General features: G+C 48.9%; 5 protein-coding genes across 5 annotated transcripts; 3 read left to right on the top strand and 2 right to left on the bottom strand.

The window, feature by feature from the left end:
* Positions 1–176: 176 nt before the first annotated feature.
* Positions 177–1,080, top strand: EI90DRAFT_3081865 (transcriptional Coactivator p15-domain-containing protein). Its single transcript, XM_039061968.1, has 5 exons — positions 177–393; positions 454–586; positions 645–670; positions 734–791; positions 847–1,080. The coding sequence occupies exons 1-5, from the start codon at positions 262–264 to the stop codon at positions 912–914; spliced, it is 417 nt and encodes a 138-aa protein (XP_038910129.1). The 5' UTR covers positions 177–261; the 3' UTR covers positions 915–1,080.
* Positions 998–3,862, top strand: EI90DRAFT_3081866 (cytochrome-450 hydroxylase). Its single transcript, XM_039061969.1, has 15 exons — positions 998–1,505; positions 1,581–1,659; positions 1,712–1,829; positions 1,889–1,906; positions 1,960–1,979; positions 2,031–2,108; positions 2,159–2,264; positions 2,322–2,388; positions 2,436–2,514; positions 2,569–2,701; positions 2,753–3,260; positions 3,316–3,403; positions 3,456–3,487; positions 3,543–3,617; positions 3,667–3,862. Exons 1-15 carry the CDS (start codon positions 1,348–1,350, stop codon positions 3,770–3,772), a joined length of 1,665 nt encoding a protein of 554 aa, XP_038910130.1. The 5' UTR covers positions 998–1,347; the 3' UTR covers positions 3,773–3,862.
* Positions 3,863–3,953: 91 nt separating this feature from the next.
* On the bottom strand, positions 3,954–6,303 carry EI90DRAFT_2940289 (ABC1 family-domain-containing protein; the record flags this gene model as incomplete). Its single annotated transcript, XM_039055241.1, has 11 exons — positions 3,954–4,233; positions 4,288–4,532; positions 4,586–4,711; positions 4,770–4,861; positions 4,922–5,033; positions 5,089–5,332; positions 5,387–5,418; positions 5,469–5,642; positions 5,698–5,724; positions 5,780–5,839; positions 5,953–6,303. 11 exons carry the CDS (start codon positions 6,301–6,303, stop codon positions 3,954–3,956), a joined length of 1,743 nt encoding a protein of 580 aa, XP_038910131.1.
* Positions 6,304–6,475: 172 nt separating this feature from the next.
* Positions 6,476–7,748, top strand: EI90DRAFT_3282361 (uncharacterized protein; the record flags this gene model as incomplete). The annotated part of the gene is made up of 9 exons (XM_039066897.1): positions 6,476–6,591; positions 6,673–6,791; positions 6,851–6,921; positions 6,976–7,156; positions 7,218–7,248; positions 7,303–7,370; positions 7,429–7,479; positions 7,541–7,604; positions 7,658–7,748. The coding sequence occupies 9 exons, from the start codon at positions 6,476–6,478 to the stop codon at positions 7,734–7,736; spliced, it is 780 nt and encodes a 259-aa protein (XP_038910132.1). The 3' UTR covers positions 7,737–7,748.
* A 14,991-nt stretch (positions 7,749–22,739) lies between these two features.
* On the bottom strand, positions 22,740–23,244 carry EI90DRAFT_3081879 (uncharacterized protein; the record flags this gene model as incomplete). The annotated part of the gene is made up of 3 exons (XM_039061970.1): positions 22,740–22,958; positions 23,052–23,115; positions 23,200–23,244. Coding segments are annotated over 3 exons (234 nt in total), but the record flags the coding sequence as incomplete, so codon positions are not given.
* Between the last annotated feature and the right edge of the window lie 1,314 nt (positions 23,245–24,558).

Here is a 24,558-nt window from a genome sequence, read left to right on the forward strand (position 1 = left end):
GCGTCCGCGGAGTCAAGAAGGTCCTTCGCGCTTTTGGTGGAGAATGACATGCTTTGGCAGCTGTAAATTGTTCGATATACGAATCGCAGCGTAAGTCGTCGCGTTCTGATGCTGAAGTTTGAAGGGGGGAGTTTCGAATGATTCGAATGGAAGCCAGGGAATTATAGGGACGGGACCGGCACCGTCAATTCAATTCTTCACATTCGGACTTCATTCTGAATGCAATTGTTCACTTCACATTTCCGTCCCAACTGACAAAATATGCCACCCTCAGCAGCTAGGGGAAAGAAACAAGCTTCTAACACAAAGACACAGGACGTCGCTGGGAAGAAACGAAAGGCTAAATCTGAGGACATTGTGAATACTTCTGACCCAAGCACCGGAGATGAACAAGTCTGTACCGTTCCTCGGGGTCTATGAAGTGACGTTGACCTGGAGTCGCGCAATTTCTAGGAGAGCCCTCAGCCTAAGAAATTGAAACCTGACACAGTAGCTACTTCCGGCTCTAAAGTGTTGGTGGACGCGGAAGGGCATAGCTATGTGCCAATTGGTTCGAATCGTCGCGCAACTGTTAGCGCCTTCAGAGGTGAGTTTTATCTACCGTTCCACTCAGAGTCTACGCACTGGATTCATGATTTCTCGAGGCAAAACGTATGTGCACATTCGTGAGGTAGGCGAGATTGCGTTGAATACCAGTACAGCGCGCGTGGTGTGTCTAACCGTTTTTACCTAGTTCTACACAGACGCGAGTGGAGAAGAGAAACCATCAAAGAAAGGGATAAGCCTTACAGGTCAGTCTTCCAGTGCGTCCCGCTACTGCACTGATGCGACCGTGTATTTTTGTAGTCGAAAATTGGGGCGCGCTGAAAGAAAGCACCGGGCTAATCGACGAGCTCATCGCCAACCACTCATAAGTCAGGTCTTGGTTTCTTTCTTGTCACGCCATCCCTTCTTTTTTTTGAGCATCATTGATTTACGCGTGTAACAGAGCCATGAGGGCTCTTCTATCAAGATAAGTGGACCAGATAATTCAAGTCCCAAAGCTGGTAGGTGACCAGCCTCTGGTGCATATGAGCTGTGGCATTGCGAGAGAGACAATATTGTCAGCTGCTCCCGGGCACTGTTTACTCCTTTCTGTCTCGCCGCCATCTGGGGGGTTGATCTCCCTACACCAACTCTCAGTCCGTCCTCTGAGATGGCTGATCGAAAGTCATCCTGGCGCTTACACTTAATTACCAAATTGGTAGATGCCAAATAATAATGCACAATAAAGTAGCAAACAATGCACAATAGAGCAACACCTATGACCGCAGCATTGGCACTCTATCTCCATCATCTCTTAGCCTCATGGGTCCCGTTTTTCAGTCGGTCGTAGTCCTGTTGGCTAGCGCGCTTGCATGGTTACTTTATGAGTATGTGGTGAAAGCAATCCGTTCACCACTGCGACGGCTCCCCGGACCAATTAGTCGGGGAATCTTTGCAAACCACCTCACGTTTGCGATGGAGTACGTATGTCGGGAGTGTCCCAGTGTTGTATGCAAAATCGCAAAGCTCGTTGCTCATTATCCACCCATTCATAGCCCTATCTGGTCAGCTGCTGCACAAGACCAGTGGTCCAAGCGCTTTGGCTTGAATTTGCGCATCAAGGGCTTCAATTGGGTGTGTGATCTTCATTTTTTTCCTATTGCTCTACGCTCATGGGTGGGTTCAGTTCGACAACAGACTCCTGACGCTAGACCCCCGCGCCGTGCATTACATCCTTCACAACCCTCAACTCTATGAAAAACCAACCATTTCAAGACGCTACCTAGCTCACCTTATTGGTGAAGGTATGAATTCCAAATTTAGGTTTTTTTTTTTTCTGAGATATTCCTAATGGGATTACCAGGTCTTCTCGCTACTGAAGGTTGTCATTCTTTTGTGTTATGATGATTATGTTGAAATTTATCGCGATCCAAGGTCCTCAACACAGGCAACAGGTGAATGTCGTAACATTGGTTCCTAACAGCCTTCTGACAGAATGTAAATAGCGTAAAGTGATGAATCCCGCATTCTCGCCATCGAATCTTCGTGCCCTCACCCCTGTATTCTTCACGAAGGCATTCCAAGTATGTAAAATCACACATACTGCGTTTTCCAGAGCGTTGAGAATTGCTAGCTGCGAGACAAATGGCTGTCATTGATGGAGGTCCCCCGAGATGGCTCGATTCTCAACGTGTCGCGATGGATTAGCCGTGCTACCTTCGATGTGATAGGTGTGGCAGGCATGTCCATACCATATTTTTCGTTGGATCTATGCTTAGTTCGGCATTCCGTCATAGGATTTGGCTATGAATTCAATGCTATTGAGGAAGAGAACGAGGCCGTGTATTTAGCGTACAAAGTCATGTATGTTGCACTTGTCTATCAAAGCGCCTTGGCTAACAGTTTGGCAGGTTCGATGAGACCGTGAATCAGGGCCAATCCATGTTTAACCTTGCCTCCATGTACTTTCCATTCATACGACGCGTCTTCGTACGTTGATGTGTTCCAAGCATTCCAGCCGAATATTGATTATTGCATGGGCAGCGTACAAGAGAGGTCAGGATTAATGAAGCAAGCCAAGCCACTATTGCCGAGGCTGGAAAGACACTTGTAGAGAAAAAGAAACGCGAGTTTCAAGAGGGGAACAAAGAGAGTCGTGACTTATTGTCCCTTCTTGGTGCGAACGAGCTCTCTTCTTGAGACTTGAGACTCAGACATATTCTCCTAGTTCGATCGAATCTGGCCCCAGAAACCGATCCTTCCCAAAGGATAACGGACGTCAGTATAGCGAATCAGATCAATACATTCTTATTCGCTGGGTCGGACACGACTTCGTTAGCAATATCATGGTGTATCCTTCTTCTCGCCCAACACCAGGATATCCAACAGCGACTTCGTAATGAGCTGGTGGATGAGGAGGGTGGCATGTCTGCAGACAATGAATTTGCCACAGCCGACTTCTTCGTTCAGCTAGACAAACTTCCTTATCTTGATAATGTCTGCAAGGAAATTCTTCGGTCCATCCCACCTGTCCACTCGTCCATCAGAATGGCACTTAAGGATGATATTATACCTATATCCAGTCCAATGCGCTGGGAGGACAGGAAAGGGAAGACTATCAAGGTGGAAGCGCACCCAAGTGGAATTAAGATAGCAAAAGGAGAATACATCCATATCCCTTTCGAAGGGTTGAACTTGGCTAAGCATGTTTGGGGTGAAGACGCGCATGAATTCAAGTACGTAACCCGCACTGGATCCCACACGTAACCTGATCATCTCCCAACATTACAGACCTGATCGTTGGGATCACCTTCCAGACGCAGCCCGGTCGGCGCCCGGATTATATTCAAATATCATGACTTTCGGTTATGGGCCCAGAGTTTGTGCATTCCCTCTACTAATGGATGACGTACCCATGCCCTTTTTTCCAGTCTTGTATAGGAATGCGTTTTTCGTTAATGGAGTAAGTCTGACTTACTGAAATGCGCATTGAAATGCCTTCATGACTTTCACCACAGGATGAAAACTTTCTTATTTGTACTCCTTCGATCTTTCCGATTTGACGATCCTCCCAGAGTGCGGAAAGTCAATGTGTGAGTACTGCGAGCCTGGTGTCGCCCCTTTACTAACGCCGGCCATCAGGATCGTCACACGACCATATGTGAAAGGGTCGCTGAAGGAAGGCACCCAGATGCCAATCAGGGTGACCTCGATCGGTGTTCACGGAAAGGATCCAAGCTTAACATGATATCATTAGTATATTAAATAACGTTTCTGTTTCCTTTGGGTTGAATTACTTTGGATCTATAATGGATTTCTATGCGGTAGTAAATTCGACAATCCTCTAACCTAAGCCCGCCGCTGCCGCATTTGCAGATGGAAGACCACCACGAAGTCCCCGGAACCAGTGTTTCCACCTGACCACTCTGCTAAACACTTGAGTATAGGTATCGCGCCAACATAAACACACTGTACCGGGCGACAAAATCCATTTCCCATTCTATTATTCGTAGCCCGTCATATATAAGATGGTAGGCAAACCACCTTCTGACCAAGCCAGTGAATAGCGAGATGGAGGCCCCTAAATCTCTCCAGCGAGTGAAGAAGCCACGACAATCATCACGCCAAACTGCTGAACTGCAATATCTCGCAACTATCAAAAAGACTCGGGTTGAGTCATGAGTTGTCTTGAGCTCGGCGTCCAAATTTCTATCAAGTAAGACTTAATCAGTACAAACAACAGTAAACCTAACCCAAACGGACCTCAGGAGGTCATTCATCTTGAATAGCATCAATACTGCTCGGGGGACGACTCGAAGCATTGAAAACACTGACACGAGCAATCCTTCTCTCTCAAGGACAGCACCGCGCATCCGCTCCAACTCCTCTTCAGATTGTGTTGATAACTCAAGCATACTCCTGGGTCTTGCAGATACTCCCTCCGGGGCATCCTCCCATGTGCCTTCCAGCCCCGGCCTCCCGGTTATAGAGCTTTCGAATATCGGATACTGATAAAAAGTCAGATTTCGTCCAGAAACAGCGGGACTGACGTGCTGCATACGAGATCGGGGCCTATGTTTGCAACAAGTTGTGCGTATTTCCTTCGATCTTCCTTCCCTCCTGGTGTGATTAGTGACAGCCAAAGTTTCGCATAATTTATCCGCAGTTCATCATCAACATCAAAATACTTCGGTAGGTGAGACATCAGAGAAAGATCATTCGAGTGCATCAAATGCTAGCCTCACTAATCCATGATCTAGGAGAGCAATCTCAAAATTATATGGGCTCCGAGAACGGACAGGCTTGGGCCGAATTAAGAGGTTCCCGGCATGCGGATCTAGTGATGGAAAGCATGGGACACAGCACGGCCACAATGCTGAAGCAATAGCCAACTGACCGGCATGAAAGAAACCATGAAGGTAAACCATAGTTGAAAATATCCTTGATAGTTCCTGTGAAACTTGATTTCTATCGATTTTATGGCGAGCAAGATAGTCTAAATCGTCGACCTATGAATCACTATCAGTTATCTAGGAGTCGAGTGCAACAGTTGGTCGTCCCTACGCGCGCGCCGGATATAAACTCCATCACTAGAGTTCTCTTGGTTGCAGAGAGTACCTCCGGGATGTACAGTGAGGTATGCTTTACATCAGCGAAGTTGGCCTTGACCCGGGAAGTGTTGTCAGCTTCCTGGAGAAAGTTGAGCTCCAAAGGAAGGTTCGTTCGAACCTCCTCTCCAAGCCAACTAAACTCGAATTCAGGAAATACGCGCTTTACCCATGCCAGAGCGACAGTAGTTGCGGCCATGCTAAGAGAATCGAGTTCGTGCACGGATTACCTCAACGGTTGGAGAGTGGCTCACTCGATATGTGCCCATTCTTCTAGTCGAGGGTGCTTAATGCATCATAAGTCGTCGCGGACCATTGTCACCCGATCGGGCCCACCTGGATCTTGACAGCAACTTTACGGCCAGTGTTTCGATCAATGGCAGTATGAACCTGAGCTAAAGACGCCACCCCGATGGGTTCTCGAGAGAACCATGAAAATACTTCCTCCAATTCTTGCCCGGTCTCCTCCTTGAATAAGGCGGCGACATCTTCGTATGGAGTTGGGAAGCACTAGCAATATAATACGGCATTGGCGATTATTCCGAGGGATAATGGTGAGTCACACCTGATCTTGTAGCGGTTTCATGGTAGACTGAGGAAATGCAGGTCAGCTAGGGCAACATATTTCCTGAAAGACGGGCTCTTACAGTCCATTCTATTGGTAGTAAATTAACAGAAGAAATATGCTGGCCCTGGACAATCCCATGCTGCATCAGCTTGAGAATCCCTCTGAAGAACAGAAGATGCACCAGCTTGATATAAAGTCCTTCAATGTAAGTTAGCGACCCCAGACACAGGATTGTATCACAAACTAGTACACGCCTCCGTTAATCTTGAGGGCTTCCAATATCCTCTCGGCGCTTCTCTTGTGACAACGAGATTGTGCATTCAGCTTTTCTTCCTCCGTGGCAAAGTCTGCTTGAAGAGTATGCTTGTAGTCAATTACATCACAGATAACTGCTTCCCCAATAATACTGCAACGCCGTACGGCGTGCACGAAATGCTGGAACGAATCGGAGGTCTCGAATGCCGTCCATCCTCCAAGGCCGAGAAAAGCTAAAGTCACGCTCGTCCGGGTCAACCCTCGATGCAAACGAGCGATTGTCCGTTGTGTTAGCGGACGTTGAATTGGTGACTGTGAACGAAAACTTCTTCCACGCAGTAGAAGCATGTATCCCCGCCTGCAGACGAGGAAAACATCACCCACCGGCTTCGGGATCATGGGTAGGAGACGGTCATGAAATTGTCATGAAATCTAACCGAAAGTACCCGTGATCAGATGACATAAGTAACCATCTCATCCCTCTTGTTACAATTCCCAGCCTATTTACATCCGCAGGATAATGCCATCGAGATTCCGTCCATGTATAGACCTCCACGCCGGCCTAGTTAAGCAAATAGTCGGTGGCACTCTGTCGGACTCATCGCCCGAATCACTTCGTACAAACTTTGTGGCCAAGTGAGGCGTTTATTTTATCTGGGTGAGCTTGATCTTTAATCGTGACTCTTTTCTGTCCGAACATTGACCCTCCCAATCAAGAGAGACGCCCGTTGAATTTGCATTGCTTTATAAGACTTACAGCCTTCGAGGAGGACATGTTATAAAGCTAGGCCTAGGGAACGATGACGCTGCGCGATCGGCCCTTGGCGCATGGCCGGGTAGGCGTAAATCACCTAACTTTCTATGTGCGCTTTCTTACAGAACTATACTACTGTAGATGGTTTGCAATTAGGAGGAGGTATAACCTTAGCTAACGCCCAAGAGTGGATCCAAGCCGGTGCAGCGAAAGTATATCGAAAGAAATTCCCTCTATGTTTCATCTCTGACTCTACGTAATCACAGGTTATCGTGACGTCGTACCTGTTTCCAGACGGAAAATTCTCCTTGAAGAGATTGGAAAAGTTATCGGAAAAAGTTTCGAAAGAACGGTTAGTCGTGGACGTTAGTTGTCGGAGGACGAAAGATGGTTGGACGGTCGCTATGAATAAGTGGCAAGATTTGACTGATATGCAAGTGACCAAGGGTCGGATATTGTTTTGTCCTACCACATCTACTTTTCAGCTCAGCCATCTCCATATTGTCAGAGTCACTTGATCTTCTCTCTGAGTATTGCAGGCGAGTTCTCGCCACCCCCAAATAGCATCGAATTTCTCACGCAAACACCTCTAGTGAATTCCTCGTTCACGCGGCGGACGTCGAGGGCCTGTGTCAGGGGATTGACGAGGACTTGGTAAAATGTGCGTTTTTCTCTATTGGATTTTCATCCCTCCGATGACGCGATCCTTTCTTGCATAGTTCTCGGCCAATACGCAACTATCCCGACAACGTATGCCGGAGGTGCAAAATGTGAGTACAAATCCGTCCTCCTAATCTTTTGTAGCTTGAGGATTTTTCCACATGGTTATAGCAATCCAAGACCTTGACCTGGTCGACCGACTATCAAATGGAAAAGTCGACCTGACATATGGAAGGTGCGTCTTTGGAATGTCTCTTGGTCGAAATGATTGTAAACATGTACGGTCAGCTCCCTGGATATATTTGGTGGATCCCTAGTTTCGTTCGAGGAACTGGTCACACACAGCCTGAACCCAAGTCGGACTTAGTTCATGCTTGCGATGAACCTAGTGATTCGGGTGCTCGGGGTACAATGTATATTTTACAACAATCGATATAAGAGTCATGCTTAGCAGAGCACTGAGGAAAATGGATCGGTCATCGGACGATTTTCTAAATGAGAACAATTTGCCTGACTCTGGGTCAGGCCAACCGCCAGGAAATATGACAGGGACGTCCAAAGCACCCCCCATAGTAAACAGCGCACTATGGGGCTCAGGCTCCTCCCTAAAGGAGCGATTGGGCGGCAGAGTCTCCTCCGCCTTACCGAGTCACCTTTGCGTGCTTGGTGCTATAAGACGAAATGTTGGACTAGCGATGTTGTCGCTCAGTCCGCTATGCGTGAACTGAAGAGAAGTCGTAAGGTCCAAAAATTGGTGTTTTATAGTCAGGCGCTATCAAGGCGCACTGACTTTAGTAACAACTGATCCAAAAAAGGGAAACAAAGTGAATCTTAGCGCCGCAAGACTCAACATCAACAACGTGAGTTGGCCTCAGTGTACGCTTGTATCCCAAGAAATTTAACAGGTGCAACAGTCATTCGACTGTTAGCAGCACCTTGGACAACCGATATCTAGGCCCATAGAGGGGGGTTCTCAGGACGTTTGAAGAGGGCCTAGAGGCCTCTTTTGTATGGGAACATCCTAGGATGTCCTGAGATGTCCTGACAATTCACTTTCAATTCAAATGTTCAAGCAACAACGTCCTTAATTCAAACTGAAGTCACATGTCTGTTGCAATCCACTTCTGGAGCTGTGTGCATCCTAGAAATTGCAGAATAAAGACTGTGTCGTGTTAGACTCAGACTCAGATAAGAGTTCTGTATGGTAAATACCTGTGTCGCGTTAGACTGTGACAAGAGTTATACATGAGTTATAAAGTAAAACACTGAGAAATAGTTCTCACCTCAGACTCAAATAAGAGTTCTGAGGGAGAAAAGTCTAAGAATTCCTCCCTTATATATGCAACATTCCTGTCATATCCCGGAATCCCGACCCCGCACACTCCCACCACACCACACCTTCCTAACAACTTCACCATCCCCTACACCAAGCCTCCCCACTCCCCAAGTCACCTTCCCTCCCGACTGCCTCAGCTCCGGTCTGGTTGCAGCACACCGAACCTTGGCCACTCCCATCCCGGAAACTCGGTCCCGAGTCGGAACATTCGGAGACCCCGGATTTGCTCCGATATCCTGACGGACCTCCGACATCCCGTGACATGCCCTTAAACCATTCCTCCACCCACTTCATTTATTGGAGTCACCTAACATCCTTTGGATATGCAACTCCGCTTTCAGAGCTACCCGCATCCTTCGGTGATCTCCCTCACGTTATCACTTATTAGTCACCTTCCATTTTTAGCACGACTACCTTCTTCCTACCATTCAGTCGGCTAACCCCCTTTACCCATTTGTCTTCCCCATTCATTTTCCGGCCTCCAACTCCGCCCTCCTTGGCCCGACACCTCAGTTCCCCGTTTAAGATATCGTTCGGGACCTTTCGGTACCTCTCGGTATCATTCGGCACCTTTCGGTGTTGTCCCATTTGCCATTTCGGACTTTGACTAAGTCCTCCCCATTCTCCTTTATAAATACCCGTAGATTAGAACCTGTAGTTCCTTAGTTCTAATCTCGACTAAAATGCCACCCAAAGTCCCTCTGAGTGATTCCCGTTCCTGTTCTACAAGACACCTCAGACATAAGAAATACAAGGACTAACTGAGACGTAATGGAGGCACAGCGCTCCCTCCGAGTCGCTGAGGCCGCGTCCTTCTTAGAGCCTCTTGTACCATCCAGCAGAACCGGGCTCCCTGAGAAGCTTCGGTTCACTACCGGAGCCCTCGGACCCCCCTCTAGTTGAGCCCCACCTGCATTCGGACTCACGCATTTACCCCCCCCCTTCCAACCCGGGTTTTTGACAATTCCTGAGTGGCAGTGTCATCATACAAAGGGAGTTTTAAGTTGAATAAGAAAGGGCAAAATGCCCCCAATGCCTCATAGTGCCCCAGAATAACTGCTATGAATAACCACCACACAACTTCCCGATGTGAACAAAGTTGGTGTTCTAATAGAATCATGAGTTGGAGTAATAATACAAAATAAAGAGGCGATTGAGAGGAATTTACCGCAAAAGACCTGATGGCAAATGGTTGAGAACTGATGGAGAAATGCGTGATTCTCGGTTCACTCAACACTGCATGGGTGTGGCATGTGTGGGAAATGACATGCAAGGTCAAAGCTCAGTGCCTCTCAGTGCCTCTCAGATGTCGAAAAAATACAAGAAAATATGTCAAGTTTACTTTGAGGACATGTATTGTAGTGCACAAACTTATGGGGCATTTGGACTACAATTCAGTGAGATTGTCAGAAACGGTATTCGAGGTGATTGCGGGAAGTGGAGCGGAGTGCAGCGGTGTGAGTGGTCACTTAGCTAATGTGCAGCTCCGTTGCAAGGCATCTTGGGAGATGGGACTTTGGCTTCAACGACTCAGCTGGAGCATTGCACACACGTTCTAGGCTGTCCCATATTTCAGGGTAGCAGGAGGACCTTGCAGCAACGTTACTCAGGTGGAGATGAAACTTAGAGTTGAACTTGGAGGCAAGAAGACTTGGGGGGATTTCTAGTCGATATTCGAACTGAGGTACATTGACAGTAAACTACAAGTATAAGTATGAAAGGAGAACAGAGAAGGGGCCAGTCGGTCTGGCATGGGACAGGAGCGGAATGGTACTGTAAGTGCAACAAAACTAAAAGAGTGATGAGGACCGGGGAAATGGAACAGAAGGAATGAATGGGAGTGAAGAGTGAATGGACAAAGGACAGTGAAGTTGGGAGGCAGACTGAATAGGGCTGACAATCTAGATGCCAATATGGTGGCGGATCAAATGTCAATATAGGAATAAACCAAATGTCAATGTAGGAGTGGATCAGCGGTGACAATATTGACTGCTAGTAAGTTAAGCGAATGAAATAAGAATAGAATGGTATACTCAGCCATAAGTGAATTGGGTGCAGCCGAATGGCTGAGGAACTAAAGTGGTGGCGGGAAAGGAGGAGGTGCCACTATGGGGCTGTAGATGGGAACCACTATTGGCGCTGCTGCATGATGGACAATGGTGCAAATAATGGGAGCAAGAATGGTGGTGGGGTGCAGGTGATAGAAGTGGTAAAGGTGGGGACTTTGCGGGGCCATGACAGTATCCCCCTCTTAGGCCTGAACCCCTGAAGGCCTAAGTTCCATGGCATGAGAGTTTCCCAGCAACTTCTGGGGATTTTGTTTCCGCTGGCTAGAATCAAAATTTTCATTCATCACTCTCGTTCTCACTTCTCATTACTTCCCAATGTCTTTGGTGCATGCTACTACCACTCTTGACTTGTCTCTCTGGGTGGACACAGCACTAGAAGAGCACATGTTGGGCTCTGAGGAGCTGGCAATGGCCAAAGCTTGTGAGCGATGCCTGCATTGATTGCAGGCCCAGAAGGAGGAAGAGGATTGATGGGTGAGGGAGGAGGGAGGAGGAGTGTAAGGTGCATGAGGCGGAAGAATGAGAAAGGAGGGGGGTTGAGAGGGAGAAAAGAGAGCAATGGGCCAGAGCCCAGAAAGAGCTGGCGTGAGCTCAACGAGAGAAGAGGCATGCAGAGGAATCAGGCGAGGGCTCGGCACCTAACAAGGTAAGTAGGCCCATTTTCTTGAGAACTCATCTTTACTTGAACAATACTGATGGTTTCTTTCGTTAGTGCCAAGTTGTTGAGGTTGAGGTACCCAGACAAGAGCGGACCTCTTGTTTGAGGTGTGTCAGACATAAGGTCCGCTGCGTGCATGGTCCTGGCAAGGCCTGCCAGGAATGCTCCCAGGTGAGGCAGAGGTGTGACCTGGTTGAGCATGGTGCAGAAATAGTGCCTAAGCACTGCCAGGTGGGGTCGTCAGACCCTATACAAGGGCTTGAGGGGCTGAGGAAGGATGTCAGGGCTGTCAGGGTCGCGATTGAGCGAGTTGGTGATATCCTGGAAAGGATCACAGGACAGGTTGGTGAAGAGCTGCATGGCAACGTGAAGAGGAAGGGTGTGGTTGAGAGTGAGGCAGATAGTGGGGAGAATTTGAGTGAAGAGGACAAGGGTAAGGACGAACAGAGGACAGAGGAGGAGTTGGAGGGAGTAGCAGACGATAATGGCAGCAATAATGGTGCTGGGAACAAGGCCATGGATGTGGAAGCTTTCACTGTTGGCTCGCCCTCATTGTAATCTAGACCCTTCTTCCCATTTTTTTTTTTAAATTAATTAATTCCTTGCCCACTTCGCGAACTAAGCGTGATCAGGGCCTGGCTTGCCTGGGTAGTGTGAGTGGAAATCAGTAACCAACTCTGAGGCATGTCCCAGCTCAGTAGCCAGTAACCAGGAAGTCTTGTCATCTGTCCCTTCATAACCTAGCCAATGTACCAGATAGAGCAGCTTACAGTTGCAGCGGTGCCGGTTGACCTTGGAGTCTAGAATCTCAGAGATCTCATACTCAGGTTCTCCATCAACCTCGATCGGCAGCGGTGGAGTTTGTACACGGTTGGGGATGGTGTTTGGGGCAGATGGTTCAAGCTGAGAGACATGGAAGATGGGGTGGACAGATTTCTGGGTATCAGGGAGTCAGAGGGTGCAGGAGTGTGTACCAGGTTGCGTGATGATCTTGAAGGGCCCAAGGTTCTTTTCTGAAAGCTTTTTCGAAGGTGGAAGTACTTAGCTTTGACATAAACTGAACTACCGACTTCAAATAGCAGGGTGGTCATTTGGTGAGCATCGGCGGGACCTTGGTAATGTTCTTGAGCCTGACACATTTCCTCACAAAGAAACTGGTGCAGGGAATCAAGATCCATGGAGTACTCCTGGGCATGGGCAGAGGAGAGGTCTCGTTCAGGATGGACAGAGACGGTTGGGTGATAACCTGTCAGAGTACAGCCCGGTTAAGTCCGGACTGCTTACACACAACTGATGACACACTTGCCCCATACCTGCACAGCCTGATCATCATCCCCGGACTGGCACAGACATTTGTTATATTTCCTTCTGTAGAGCGGCCCCGCTTTGCCAGGCATACTGACTTTATCATTCCCTGGGTAGCGAGTGAGGAAGATAACTTTCTTCTCTCACTTCCCCTCGCTGCTCAGCTGGAATCCCTATCGCAATCCGCTTTGCCGGGTTCCCCCATTGAGACTGATCCTGTCCCCCTTGGCCTCAGCTTGTCAGGGGACGACTCCCGGGTCCCCATGACCCTCCCCTATGGTCCACAGCCCTGAGGTGTAACCAGCCCTATCCAGGGCACAACCTACTGTGGGTAAGGAGATGAGAAGGAAGCTAACTTCTCATCTTCCCACAGTGGCCACAATATCAGCAAAACTTCCGGGGATACCCGGAAGTCACATGAAGGGGTAGAAACCGGGTCCGGAGCATGCGGCGCGCGGAGCGTGCGTGCATGCGGGAAGCACAGCGGGTGGAAGCGGGACCGGACGCGGGTCCGGGTCCGGGCTAGTCAGGGTGTGTGCCCTGACACAGCTCCAGCGAAGGCTTGGGATCCCTCGACTTAGAGTCCGAGCAGCTCGGTACCCTGACATAACCCTTGTTGGCAATGAACGGCAATACACCAGTAGTAGCACTTGGCACATTATTGTAGGCGAATTTGGTGAGAGGGAGCAACTCAGACCAGTTGTCCTGTTGATAGTTACAATAAACACATAAGTACTGCTCCAATGTCTGATTCATGCATTCCATCTGACCATCGCCTTCAGGGTGATAGCCGGAGGTGAAGTGGAGTTGCATGTCAAGGGCCTTACCCAAAGAATGACAGAAGTGAGAGACGAACTCGGACCCTCTATCGGAAGTGACATGTGCCAGAACCCCATGTTTAGAGAAAACATGAAGAAGGAACAACTTGTCAGGGGATGTGTGTGCTCATGCAGATTGCTCTGATAACCTAGTTGTGATTAAAGCCGGGGGAAAGGGATGTCCCCATCTTAGGGTCAGCTATATACATGTAGAGTCTGGCAATAAGGAAACCAAATGGATTGCTGATAGAATCACGTGATCATAGAATGTTCCAGAACAATGCCGGAGATGATCCGGGCCACCGGGGCTTAGGTAAGCAGAGTAGACAGGAATTACCAGCATACTTCCCATGTGCATATGCGCAGCTGGCATAGGGTCCAGGGTCATTGCCGATCCCTGACACAACTTAGCTAGTTCAGGTGCTGTGATAGTATCATGGGTCGGGATAAAGATGCATTGCTTGGAGAGGCGATCCACGACTACTAGTATGGCAGTGAAACCAGTGGAAGATGGAAGTTGTTCAATGAAGTCCATGGAGATGGAGTTCCAAGGGTGTTCAGGGATGGGGAGTTGTTTTAACAGACCGTAGGGCTTGTGGTGCGGAACCTTGGCATGGGTACAGGCGGTACAGGAAGAGATGTAATCTTTGACAAACGTGTGGATGCCTGGCCAAGTGTACTCTTGACAGATTAGGTTGAGGGTGCGGCTTTGCCCAAAGTGTCCAGACAGGGGGTGATCATGCTTATACCTCAGAATCCACAGATGGAGATTGTTAGTGTCCGGCACATAGATGTGGTTGTCTAACCTAAGCAAACCATTATTATCTAGTGACCAGCATGAATCTGCGGGAATCGGGCAAGTGAGGTGTTGGGCAACGGCGGGATCAGTGGGAAGGGCAGTGATGATGTCCTGATGGATGGCCTCGATGTCGACCAGTGTGCCTGCGTGGAGAACAGGGGTGGCAAGGCAGTGGCTCGAAGGGACGACACGAGCTGTTCCTGGGTGAAGACCAGGTGGAAGTTTTGCAGATTGACATGGGCATAGTCCCTATCCCCCTCTTTGGGATAGACGTCCCAGCATCTAGTCAACACATCAGGCTTGGCACCGAGTCTACTAGGATGAAAACGGACAATCATGTTGAATTGGGAAAGGAACTCAGACCAGTGGGCTTGCCAGTGAGTGAGGAGTTTCGTGGTGAAGTATTCCATATTCTTGTGATCCGTGACAACGTCGATGGGGTTGGCAGAACCTTCAAGATAGTGATGCCAGGAACAGAAGGCTTTGTAAATGGCTAGGAGCTCCTTGTCATGTGTGTCATAGTTGAGTTCCAGCACCATCAACATCCACGAGCGGAAAGTGACAGGACGTATCTCTTCATCAGTACAATGAATAGAAATAATACCTGATATTGCATAGTCCAAAGCATCAGTTTCAATGATTAGCGGTGCATCGCACTGAACAGAACAGAAGTGCTCACGGCAAACACTACCAAGCCTTCAAGTCGACAGGTGTCAGGGGATGTCTCACGGGTCCCCATGACCCCCCCCCCCCCATGGCCCACAACCTAAAGGGACACAGCCCTGTCCAGGCCACACTGCTGTGGGTAAGAAGGTGAGAAGGAAGCTAACTTCTCACCTTCCCACAGTGGCCCAATATAATCGAACACTTCCGGAGATATCCGGAAGTCACATGAGACCCAAGACCCGGGGCCTGGGGCATCTGGCTGCATGGAGCGTCTGGCACAGGGTGGGTGCAGGAGGTGCAATGGCCAGGTGTGCATGTGGATGCAGGGGCAAGTGCAGGTGCGAGTGCGGGTGTGGGCTAGGTCAGGGTGTATGCCCTGACAACAGGCCTTGGTGAAAACCTCGGCGCTGACAAGCTCGATAGGTGGCGCATGGCTAACGGATGGTCGTGGTGTGTTGACAGACGGAATGCTTACTGACAGATCAGGATCCAGAGGTTCAGTGGAAGTGCTTATAGGCTCTAGGTGGGATTGTGTTGGTGCTTGGAAGGTTATACTACTCGATACCCAGTCAATTGACAGATTGTTGCAGGTGAGCCAGTTATGCCTGAGTACCAGAACACACATGCCATCTAGCGGAGTGACATAGAAAGTCGACAGAATGATGACACCAGACGGAAAGTGGAGCGGAAGGTTGATGGCCTGCATAATAAGGTTATTAGTAGTGCCATCAACCAGGTGGAGTTGAAGCGGGTCAACAGAATAAGTTTTGAGATGGTTCTGATTGACAAAACTACTATCTACGAAACAATCAGATGAGCCGGAGTCTACTAAGGCAGGATAAGTCCCTCCAGGTAGAGTGGTGGCGACATAGGTGGATTCTGATGATGAAGAAACAGAAGAGGAAAGAGGAACAGGGGAAGGAGGAAATATTTTTGAGCCAGGGACATTCCCCCTTGAATCAGGAAACAATTGAGAACCAGGGGCATACCCTGTCATATCTGTACAATCCCGACCTCTGCTCCGGGCTCCCGGAACTCCGAAACCGACTCCAGAGCCCTACTTCCCTTCTGTCACCTTCTCCTTGCTGACTCCCAAGAGGTTATCCCACCTCCAGCTCCAACACCACCTTCGGTCCGACTCCGGAACATTCCGGGTCCGACCCCAACCTTGACACCTTCCAGACGAGTACGCAACACCTATGCTCCTGACTCCGGACCTCCGCTCCGGAATCCCATTTGCATCTCTGTCTCCGGAACCTCCGGTCTTAGCTCCGACCTCAGACTTTGACCCCACCTCTGCTTATACCCATTGTATTGGTTAGCTCATTCCATTTAATTATGTTTGCTAATATTCCGGAGTTTAACTTCCGAGTTCGGACTTTCCGGACTTACCTCGGACCTTGCAACTATTGCATTGTCCCATTCAATTCCGCTATACTCCCTCATTCCTATTTGGGCTGCTGCTTCCTTTCTATTCAGTCAGCTGGCCATTCCCCACTCCCATCCTCCTTCCTTCCTCCTTGGGCCTTGGCCCTTCACTCCTCCTTTGGGAAACACCATTGAGTCAAACACTTGACCCTTGGTGTTGTTCCTCTTTCCATCTCCCTTTGTCTCCTTTCGTCCTACCCTTGTTCCTTTTGATTCCGGACCCCTCCTTATATACAATGTACATAGTAACTTGTAACCTCAGTCCGAAATCGACCTGAATTCCCCCCAAGAGACTTTCCCTCTGCTAGATCTGAAATTAGGGACCCCCAGGACAACCAGCAATGGCACAGCGCTCCACATGAGTCGCTGAGGCCAAGGTCCTTCCACGCTAAGTCTCCGATTCCGCTCCGGAGTTGTCCGAATCCGCAAGTTCTAACATACCCCTTTGAAGATGGAAATCGACCATAATCAGACACAAAAGAAATAGGAACAGAAAGAGAGTTAGAAGCCAGAGTGGATGCGTTAAGGTGAACCACTCGAAGCACACTTTTGTGATTGTTACGACCATTCGAGAGTGCTGGACTCGAAAGATCGATGACTAGTTTTTTGTCTTGTCAGAGACATTGAGTTCAGCGTCAGGCACCTTGGCGATCGCCTGATGGGCCTTAGTCGCGTTGGAAGATGATTTTTGGCAGTCCCTTGCCATGTGGCCAGGCTTACCACAGAAGAGGCAGAGTTTGTTGTTGACTCAGTGTTGACACTCCTCAGGAGTGAGCTTACCATCTTTGCCGAGTTTTGTCAAAAGGTCAGAGTAGACTTAATGCCGGACGGCTTGTCCTTAGGTGCTTTACTACCAGAGGTGACAGCGGAGGAAGCAATGAAGAAGTTGAAGAGTTCTTATTGCCATCAGACTTGGCGGGCTTAGAGGATGACGGAGCAGAGGGAGAGGCAGCGTTGTTGTGGGAAGGTCGTACACTGTCTTGGCAGCGTTCCCAGTAATGGGTGTCAAGCTCTTGCGCTGTAATGGGTCTACCCAACTAGACTCGCAACAGGAAAGAGGGGGGGATAAGGATCTCACTGAGGGTCAGGTCTGAATGGGTATATTGGTCCAGTTGTCAGGGCCCGGCCTCGGACTCGGAGGCTCCCTGACCTCAGCCCCCATCTAACCTGTCCTCACACTATGCGGGGTATGAGATGTATAGTAAAAGGAAAGATAATATATACACTTGCCTATGTGGGGTATGAGATGAGAAGAAGGGTAAAGGTCTCATCTCCCCGCATGGTTGCTATATAAAGGAATGGGTCACATGCCCACAACTATACAGCTCCTAGAGTTGTGTAGTGTGACCCGGAGGGAACATCCAGGTGGCAGTGCCCAGTAAGCGTGGGAACGTTCTGGGCGAGTTGCTCGCCCAGAACTGTGGCTGTGACCCGTGGGAACATTCTGGGCGAGCTGCTCGCTCAGAAAGTTCCCACGCTATCCCGTGCGCGCGCGTGTACACAACACACAAAGGCAACAACAAGGCAACAGTCAAAGAATAAAAGGGGGTAAAGTAGGTGGGGAGTCTGGGGCACCCTAAGGCAGGGTGCTGAACCCTGACACCAGTTGAGTCTGGTGCTGATACTCTCTACCAAACTATACAGCAGGTCCCGGAAGAGTCCAATCAGATAAGGAAAGAACATCACATGACAATAAGAAAATGGAAACATCGGGCTCTAGACACCGGATATGGAATCAGAAAAATAAGGAAAAATAAGGAGTGTGTATGAGAAGTGGGTGAGAGTGTGTGCTATGCGTCTAGGATTGGGGAGCTTGTTGAGCATGGTAGAATCACGGGATTTGGCTCGTTTATGGTACACTGGCAAATCCCCGTTACAGCACCAGATCACGAAGATCCCACAACGAATCAGGCCTACCAGATCAATAGATCTCATCCTTAAGATGATCAGGCAACCCATCCTAAAATAGAGACTGAAGCGTGCCTTCACTGTATCCGTGTAACTGTGAAGTGTGGCGGTTGAACTCAACAATATACTTGCTGATCCTTTGGTTGTCCTTCATAACTAAGGTTTTGAGTCGATGCTCCGTGTTGCAGGCAGGGTTGTGTGAACCAAAGTTCTTGCAGAGTTCCTCAATGAAACATTCCCAGTCATCCTCCCAGGGAGGTGCTCGACCACCAGGCATGTGTAAGAGATCGGGTTCAAACCAATTGAGCACAGAGCCCATTAGGAATAACTGAGTGTAGATAACCTTCTTACGGTCAGAGCTAAATGCCTGGCTTGCGCACCTTCATGCGATAATTGTTGATCGGGGCAGGTGGCGGAGGTGGCGGCTGATGAGGGACGTTGGACTGGGCAAGAGCCACAATGGCTCGAGTTAACTGAATCAGGATGCTTGCCTTGTCTTGCATGTTAGCAGGATCATCAGGATCAGGGTCATTACCAATAGGACCATCAGGAGGTGGAACAACTGGGTCGACTGGTGGTGGTGGCCTTGACAAAGATGGCAAAGGACAAGGTGCGGAAGGTTCAGGGACTGTGGTGGCATTGACATCACCTTCCACTTCAGCCTCGGATTGGGACCTTGGTACAACAGGCATTGTAGGCAGGCAAAGCCGGTACTGCACAAATGAACCGAATATCGCGATTTTCCCATCCCAGCACATCCCCACTTCACAAAACACATCACACATGTCCTCATATACCATTCCTAACCTTCCATGATTTTCCCCCATTTTTCCAGACACATTCCCAGTCCCCACAGACCAAATTCCCACGCCCACCCAGCAGCGCGGCCACACTCAGACTGGATTTCACTTATCTCAGCAACCACTGCACCGATTTGGACGATATTGGTACCATTGAAAATGCGCAATTTAGGAGTATTAGGATCCGTGATTAGCGGGAGTTCATTGGTGATGGATAGAGTTGGATATTTTTTGGCTGGAAATCATTTATTGCTTTATTGTTTTCTTGATTATTGTTTTCCCTCTCATTTTCCGATATTGATTGTTGCCCATATGGTCCACCTAAGCACATGGGACTCATCGGATATTTTTTATCATTTTTATTTGATCATTTCTCATATATACCTGCACATGAGGATGTATCTACCTTTTCCTTTGGATTAGAAACCACCGAGTTTGCCCCTCCCAAGCTAGTAGGGAGTAGTATGACATAGAAGACGACCAAGAAGCCTCTAGATTAGTCCTTGCCTTAGTGTCACCCAGAGAGGTGGGGTAAGAGATTGATTAGAGTACACCACGCACCGTAACACACCGGACCATTACCATTTCCATCCCCTCTTTTCCCTGACCTGTTGGATACCAATCCAGTCCCTGTCCTTTCCTGTTTGCCTGCTGGGCTAGATCCCTAGCCTGCTTACAGCATCGACAATCATTGGCCTCCACGGTCAGCTGTGAAGCTAGCAAAGGGTGTGTCGATGTCAAGGTTGTAGTTGTCAAGAATCCCGAGACCAGATTGGTGTTGCTGTGTGGAGGTGGATGGTTTTCAGGTCTGCGAACGAGTTACATAGTGTCTAGAAGCCATTTGGAATGCACAGTGAGTTTGAATATACTGTCAGAAATGGTATTCGAGGTGATTGCGGGAAGTGGAGCAGAGTGCAGCGGCATGAGTGGTCACTTAGCTAATGTGCAGCTCCATTGCAAGGTGTCTTGGGAGATGGGACTTCGGCTTCAATGACTCAGCTGGAGCATTGCGCCACGTGTTCTAGGCTGTCCCATATTTCAGGGTAGCAGGAGGACCTTGCGGCGATGTTACTCAGGTGGAGATGAAACTTAGAGTTGAACTTGGAGGTGAGAAGACTTGGGGGGATTTCTAGTTGATATTCGAACTGAGGCACATTGACAGTAAACTACAAGTATAAGTACGAAAGGAGAACAGAGAAGGGGCCGGTTGGTCCGGCATGGGACAGGAGCGGAATGGTAAGTGCGACAAAACTAAAAGAGCGATGAGGACTGGGGAAATGGAACAGAAGGAATGAATGGGAGTGAAGAGTGAATGGACAAAGGATGGTGAAGTTGGGAGGCAGACTGAATAGGGCCGACAATCTAGATGCCAATATAGTGGCAGATCAAATGTCAATATAGGAATAAACCAAATGTCAATGTAGGAGTGGATCAGCAGTGACAATATCAACTGCTAGTAAGTTAAGCAAATGAAATAAGAATAGAACAGTATACTCAGCCATAAGTGAATTGGGTGTGGCCAAATGGCTGAGGAACTAAAGTGGTGGCAGGAAAGGAGGAGGTGCCGCTATGGGGCCGTAGATGGGAACCACTATTGGCGCCAGTGCATGATGGACAATGGTGTGAATAATGGGTGCAAGAATGGTGGTGGGGTGCAGGTGATAGAAGTGGTAAAGGCAGGGACTTTGCAGGGTTGTGACAGAGATAGGGGAAATTGTAAGGACTGGCAATGTGTATCCATACATTGTCTGTCCTTCTCTTAGTTTGCCCCAAGCACGACTATAGTTGTGCTGCAGTATATTACCACCCTTGTATTATATTACATCATGTAACTACACATATATAAGATGTGTGGGTAGGAGGAAAGGCAACTTAGCCTTTACTCCCCCGTTAACAATACAGCATATTAAACAAGGGGTCATCAACACAGAAATTCTATACCCAATGTACCATTTCAGGTTTTAGAGGGTATGAGTGGAGACATACATACTAAGTAATTCAATCGGTGATTGCCATACCTTGGCAATTGCTGCATTCCAGATTCCCACCCTCCCAAGCCCCCACCTGGCCTCAGCTTTGCCAACCACCTATTCCAGTGGCTGTCCAATGTGTTGTACCATGAAAGTTACCACAAGTAAATTGATGATGGCACTAATGTTGTTAGGTGTAATGGAATGGGCTGTGAGATGGTTTGAGTATATGCCTTTTACCATACCTTAATACTGTTGCTGTTTTCTGACAGACAAATTAATTCCATCAGGGTTTAGGGTCTTACATTCCACCAAACTGGACATGTGGTGCCCATTGAGAATCTTGCAACAGCAAATGAGCAAGGGAACAAGGCTAACTATTGGCATGGTGGGGGTTTTCAATTTATTTTCAATGATAATATACATTTTCAAATACATTTGAATTAAAATTTTTGACATGTGCAAAATAGGTTTAGTCCCTCTGACCCAGAGACTATCATACTAACATGGGGTTCAGCATTTCCTGAATGCCCCCCCCCCCTTGATATTAAAGCGTACTTGTGAGATGGACTGGGAGTGTGAGGTGTTCTTAACCACATGCTTACTGTCATATCCATCCACGGCCATTGACTTCCACTACCTCCGAACTCTCCAGACTACCTCCGCTCCTTCTTCACTAACCTTGGAGCTCCTGTATTCTGCAATCACCTCCGCTTCCCTTGATGGTCACCACCCCCTCTTTTCAATATATTACCTACACCTCCCTAAGTACGGAGCCCCGAAGGTTTCCAGACAGCTCTGACGTCTGCTAGCGCACTCCTGCCTCCGCTGGGTAATTCACTTGCTTGCCCTGCAAGTCCACCTTCAGGCCTATCCCTCCTTTCCGTTTCTGGGTTATCGCCTACCATTCCGCTAACCCCATAACCCGACTGGTTGGTAATATTCAATTGGCTAATGTTTAACTCCGTTAGCCCCACTCTGCTCAGCCCCGCCATTTACGGGCCTGCCCTCATTGTAACTATATATACTAAACTTGTACATAGGTTACACCCCAGTAATAAAATCGACTAGAGTTGACCCCCTTTAGTTCTCGTTGCCAGTAAGTTAAATTAGGGCACGGATGTGTAACTTGGCACAGTGCTCCTGGCATAAGTCGCTGAGGCCGAAGCCCTCTGCCACGGAGACATTCCTTCATCTCAATCTGGTCTCTGACACTTACACTGTTTTACACTTGGTAAGTGTCAGGGCACACCCCACCTGACCCTGCGCCGTGCTGCCCTACTCTGCTCCCCCCACTATCACTCCCCGTTTCTTCTTTTCCCTTTTCTTCTTTCTTTCTATTTCCATTCCACAGTCGACTTCCCCTTCTCTATGTATCACTACACACCTAACCCCACCCCCCCAATCACCGCACCCACCGTGTGCATTCCCGCTCACAGAGCAGCACACCTCCGGGATCCCCTGCGGAGATACCCAGGGAAGTGCAGCTGTGTGCGGAGATGACATGGCTCCCCCCACATGACCCCAACCGCATGTATATAATAGTGCTTGGGGTGGTGTGAGACCCTGGCCCATGTCTATATTCTGCCCACAACATCAGTTGATGTTGTGTTGTCTACTTGTGTGCACGCCAGAGGAGACGCAACGAGATAGCGTGGCAACAGTCCCGGCTAATGCCAGAACCTCTTGAATTTGAAGACGACCTGGCTAATATACAACAGGCAGGAGACTGGGGATGGAGGAGGGTAACACGAAAAACAAGGATAACGAGGAACAAGAGGGAGAAGAGCAGAGGTTACAAAGAGCAAGGAAACAACCGAAGGTAATGAAACCTAGGGAAAAACACTGAGTAAGCAATCGGGATCCCACCCACCGAGTAACCGAAGGTCACAACACCTTCCCCTCAGCGAGACCGAAAAGCTTACTGGAAACAAGAAGCCAAACAAAAAACTTCAACAAAAAACAGCTTGTAGGCCAAAGGGAATAAGACTTAAGAAATAAAAAACATCTTCAGCAGAGGTCAAGGTAAAGTGGGCTAGAGCCCAGTAGCTTAGGCGGACGAACAACACGTACAGAATTCGTCCGAAGAAATCGATCCAGGAATGCAGCGGCAGTTAACCTGAATCGGCATGACTGCAACCTTGGAAGGCACAGTATGCGTAAGGCCGACAGCGGGTACGGCGCATAAGATGAAACATCACTGGGGATTGTGCCAGATGCGGAAGAAAAACAGAGAGCGCGTTTTTAGACCAACCACACACAAGTCTAATTTAATCTCGTACCTCCATTAAATAACAACTTGTGTGCACGCTGGAGGAGATGCAACGAGATAGCGTGGCATCAGTCCTGGCTAATGCCAGAACCTCTTGAATTTGAAGACGACCTGGTAACCAGGTAGAAGAAAGGAGGTGGGGAGGGATGGTGGTGAAAAGAAAGGGGAGTAAAAGACAAAGAGGTTAAGAAGAATCTAACAGAGACGTAGCATTAGAATCCCGCACACACAAAAGCACTGGGTTCTTCCAAATGTAAGAGCGCCATGCCTCAGACAACCAGCGGCCGTGTCATATCCGTACATACCCGACCCCGACCCGACTTCCGGACCTCCACCCTCTTCACCTCCGGAGTCATAACCTACCGCTGCCGTTCCGATACTCACCTTCGGACCTGGCAACACACCTCCTCCTTACCTCCCCGACCCTATCTCCATCCGCTCCGATACTCATCTCGGACCGAACACCGCCCCTCTCGCCATCCTCCTACGCTTCCCCCGTCCGCTCCGATACTCACCTTCAGACCTGACTACTCTCCTTTCCGCCACTCCTTCTCCCTTACCATTCTCCTCCCTCTGTTACTCCTCCGCCACCCTTCCGCCAAGTTACGACCTTCCACCGCTGTTCCATACTTCGCACTCGGACACCGCTCGTACCTTACTCCGAGCCTCCGTCATAGTCCCTACCTCGGACTTTGACTCCACCTCGGTCTTAGTCCATTGCATTGGTGACCTCATACTACATAAACACCATTGCCAATATCCCTCGGACTTTCAACCCCGCCTCCGTAACCTCCGTAAGCTCCGCAACCCCCGAGCTTCGCAGATTGCCTTTGGCACTCTCGCCGCTTGTAATGTATTTCTCGCGTTTTCCCCTCATCCCTATTTGGACTACTGCTTCTTCCTATTCTAGCCAGTTAGTCATCATCCCCACTTCCCCTCATCCTCCTGCCCCTCTGGGCCTCGCCCTCCCTACCTCTTTTCGGACGTATCACAGGTCCTGCCTTATGACCTTCGGTACCGCTCTGCTCCCTCTACCCTTTGTTCCCTTTCGGACGTCTTCGTTCCGATTCGGTTACCCTTTGTTTTCCTTGTGCTTTTGCCCCTTCCATTATATATATCGGCGCTTGTACATACTCATTTTGGTTTAGTCCGAAATCGAC

This window comes from Cantharellus anzutake (genome assembly GCF_015039405.1).
Source record: "Cantharellus anzutake strain C23 chromosome Unknown EI90scaffold_88, whole genome shotgun sequence".
Classification (NCBI taxonomy): Eukaryota; Fungi; Basidiomycota; class Agaricomycetes; order Cantharellales; family Hydnaceae; genus Cantharellus; species Cantharellus anzutake.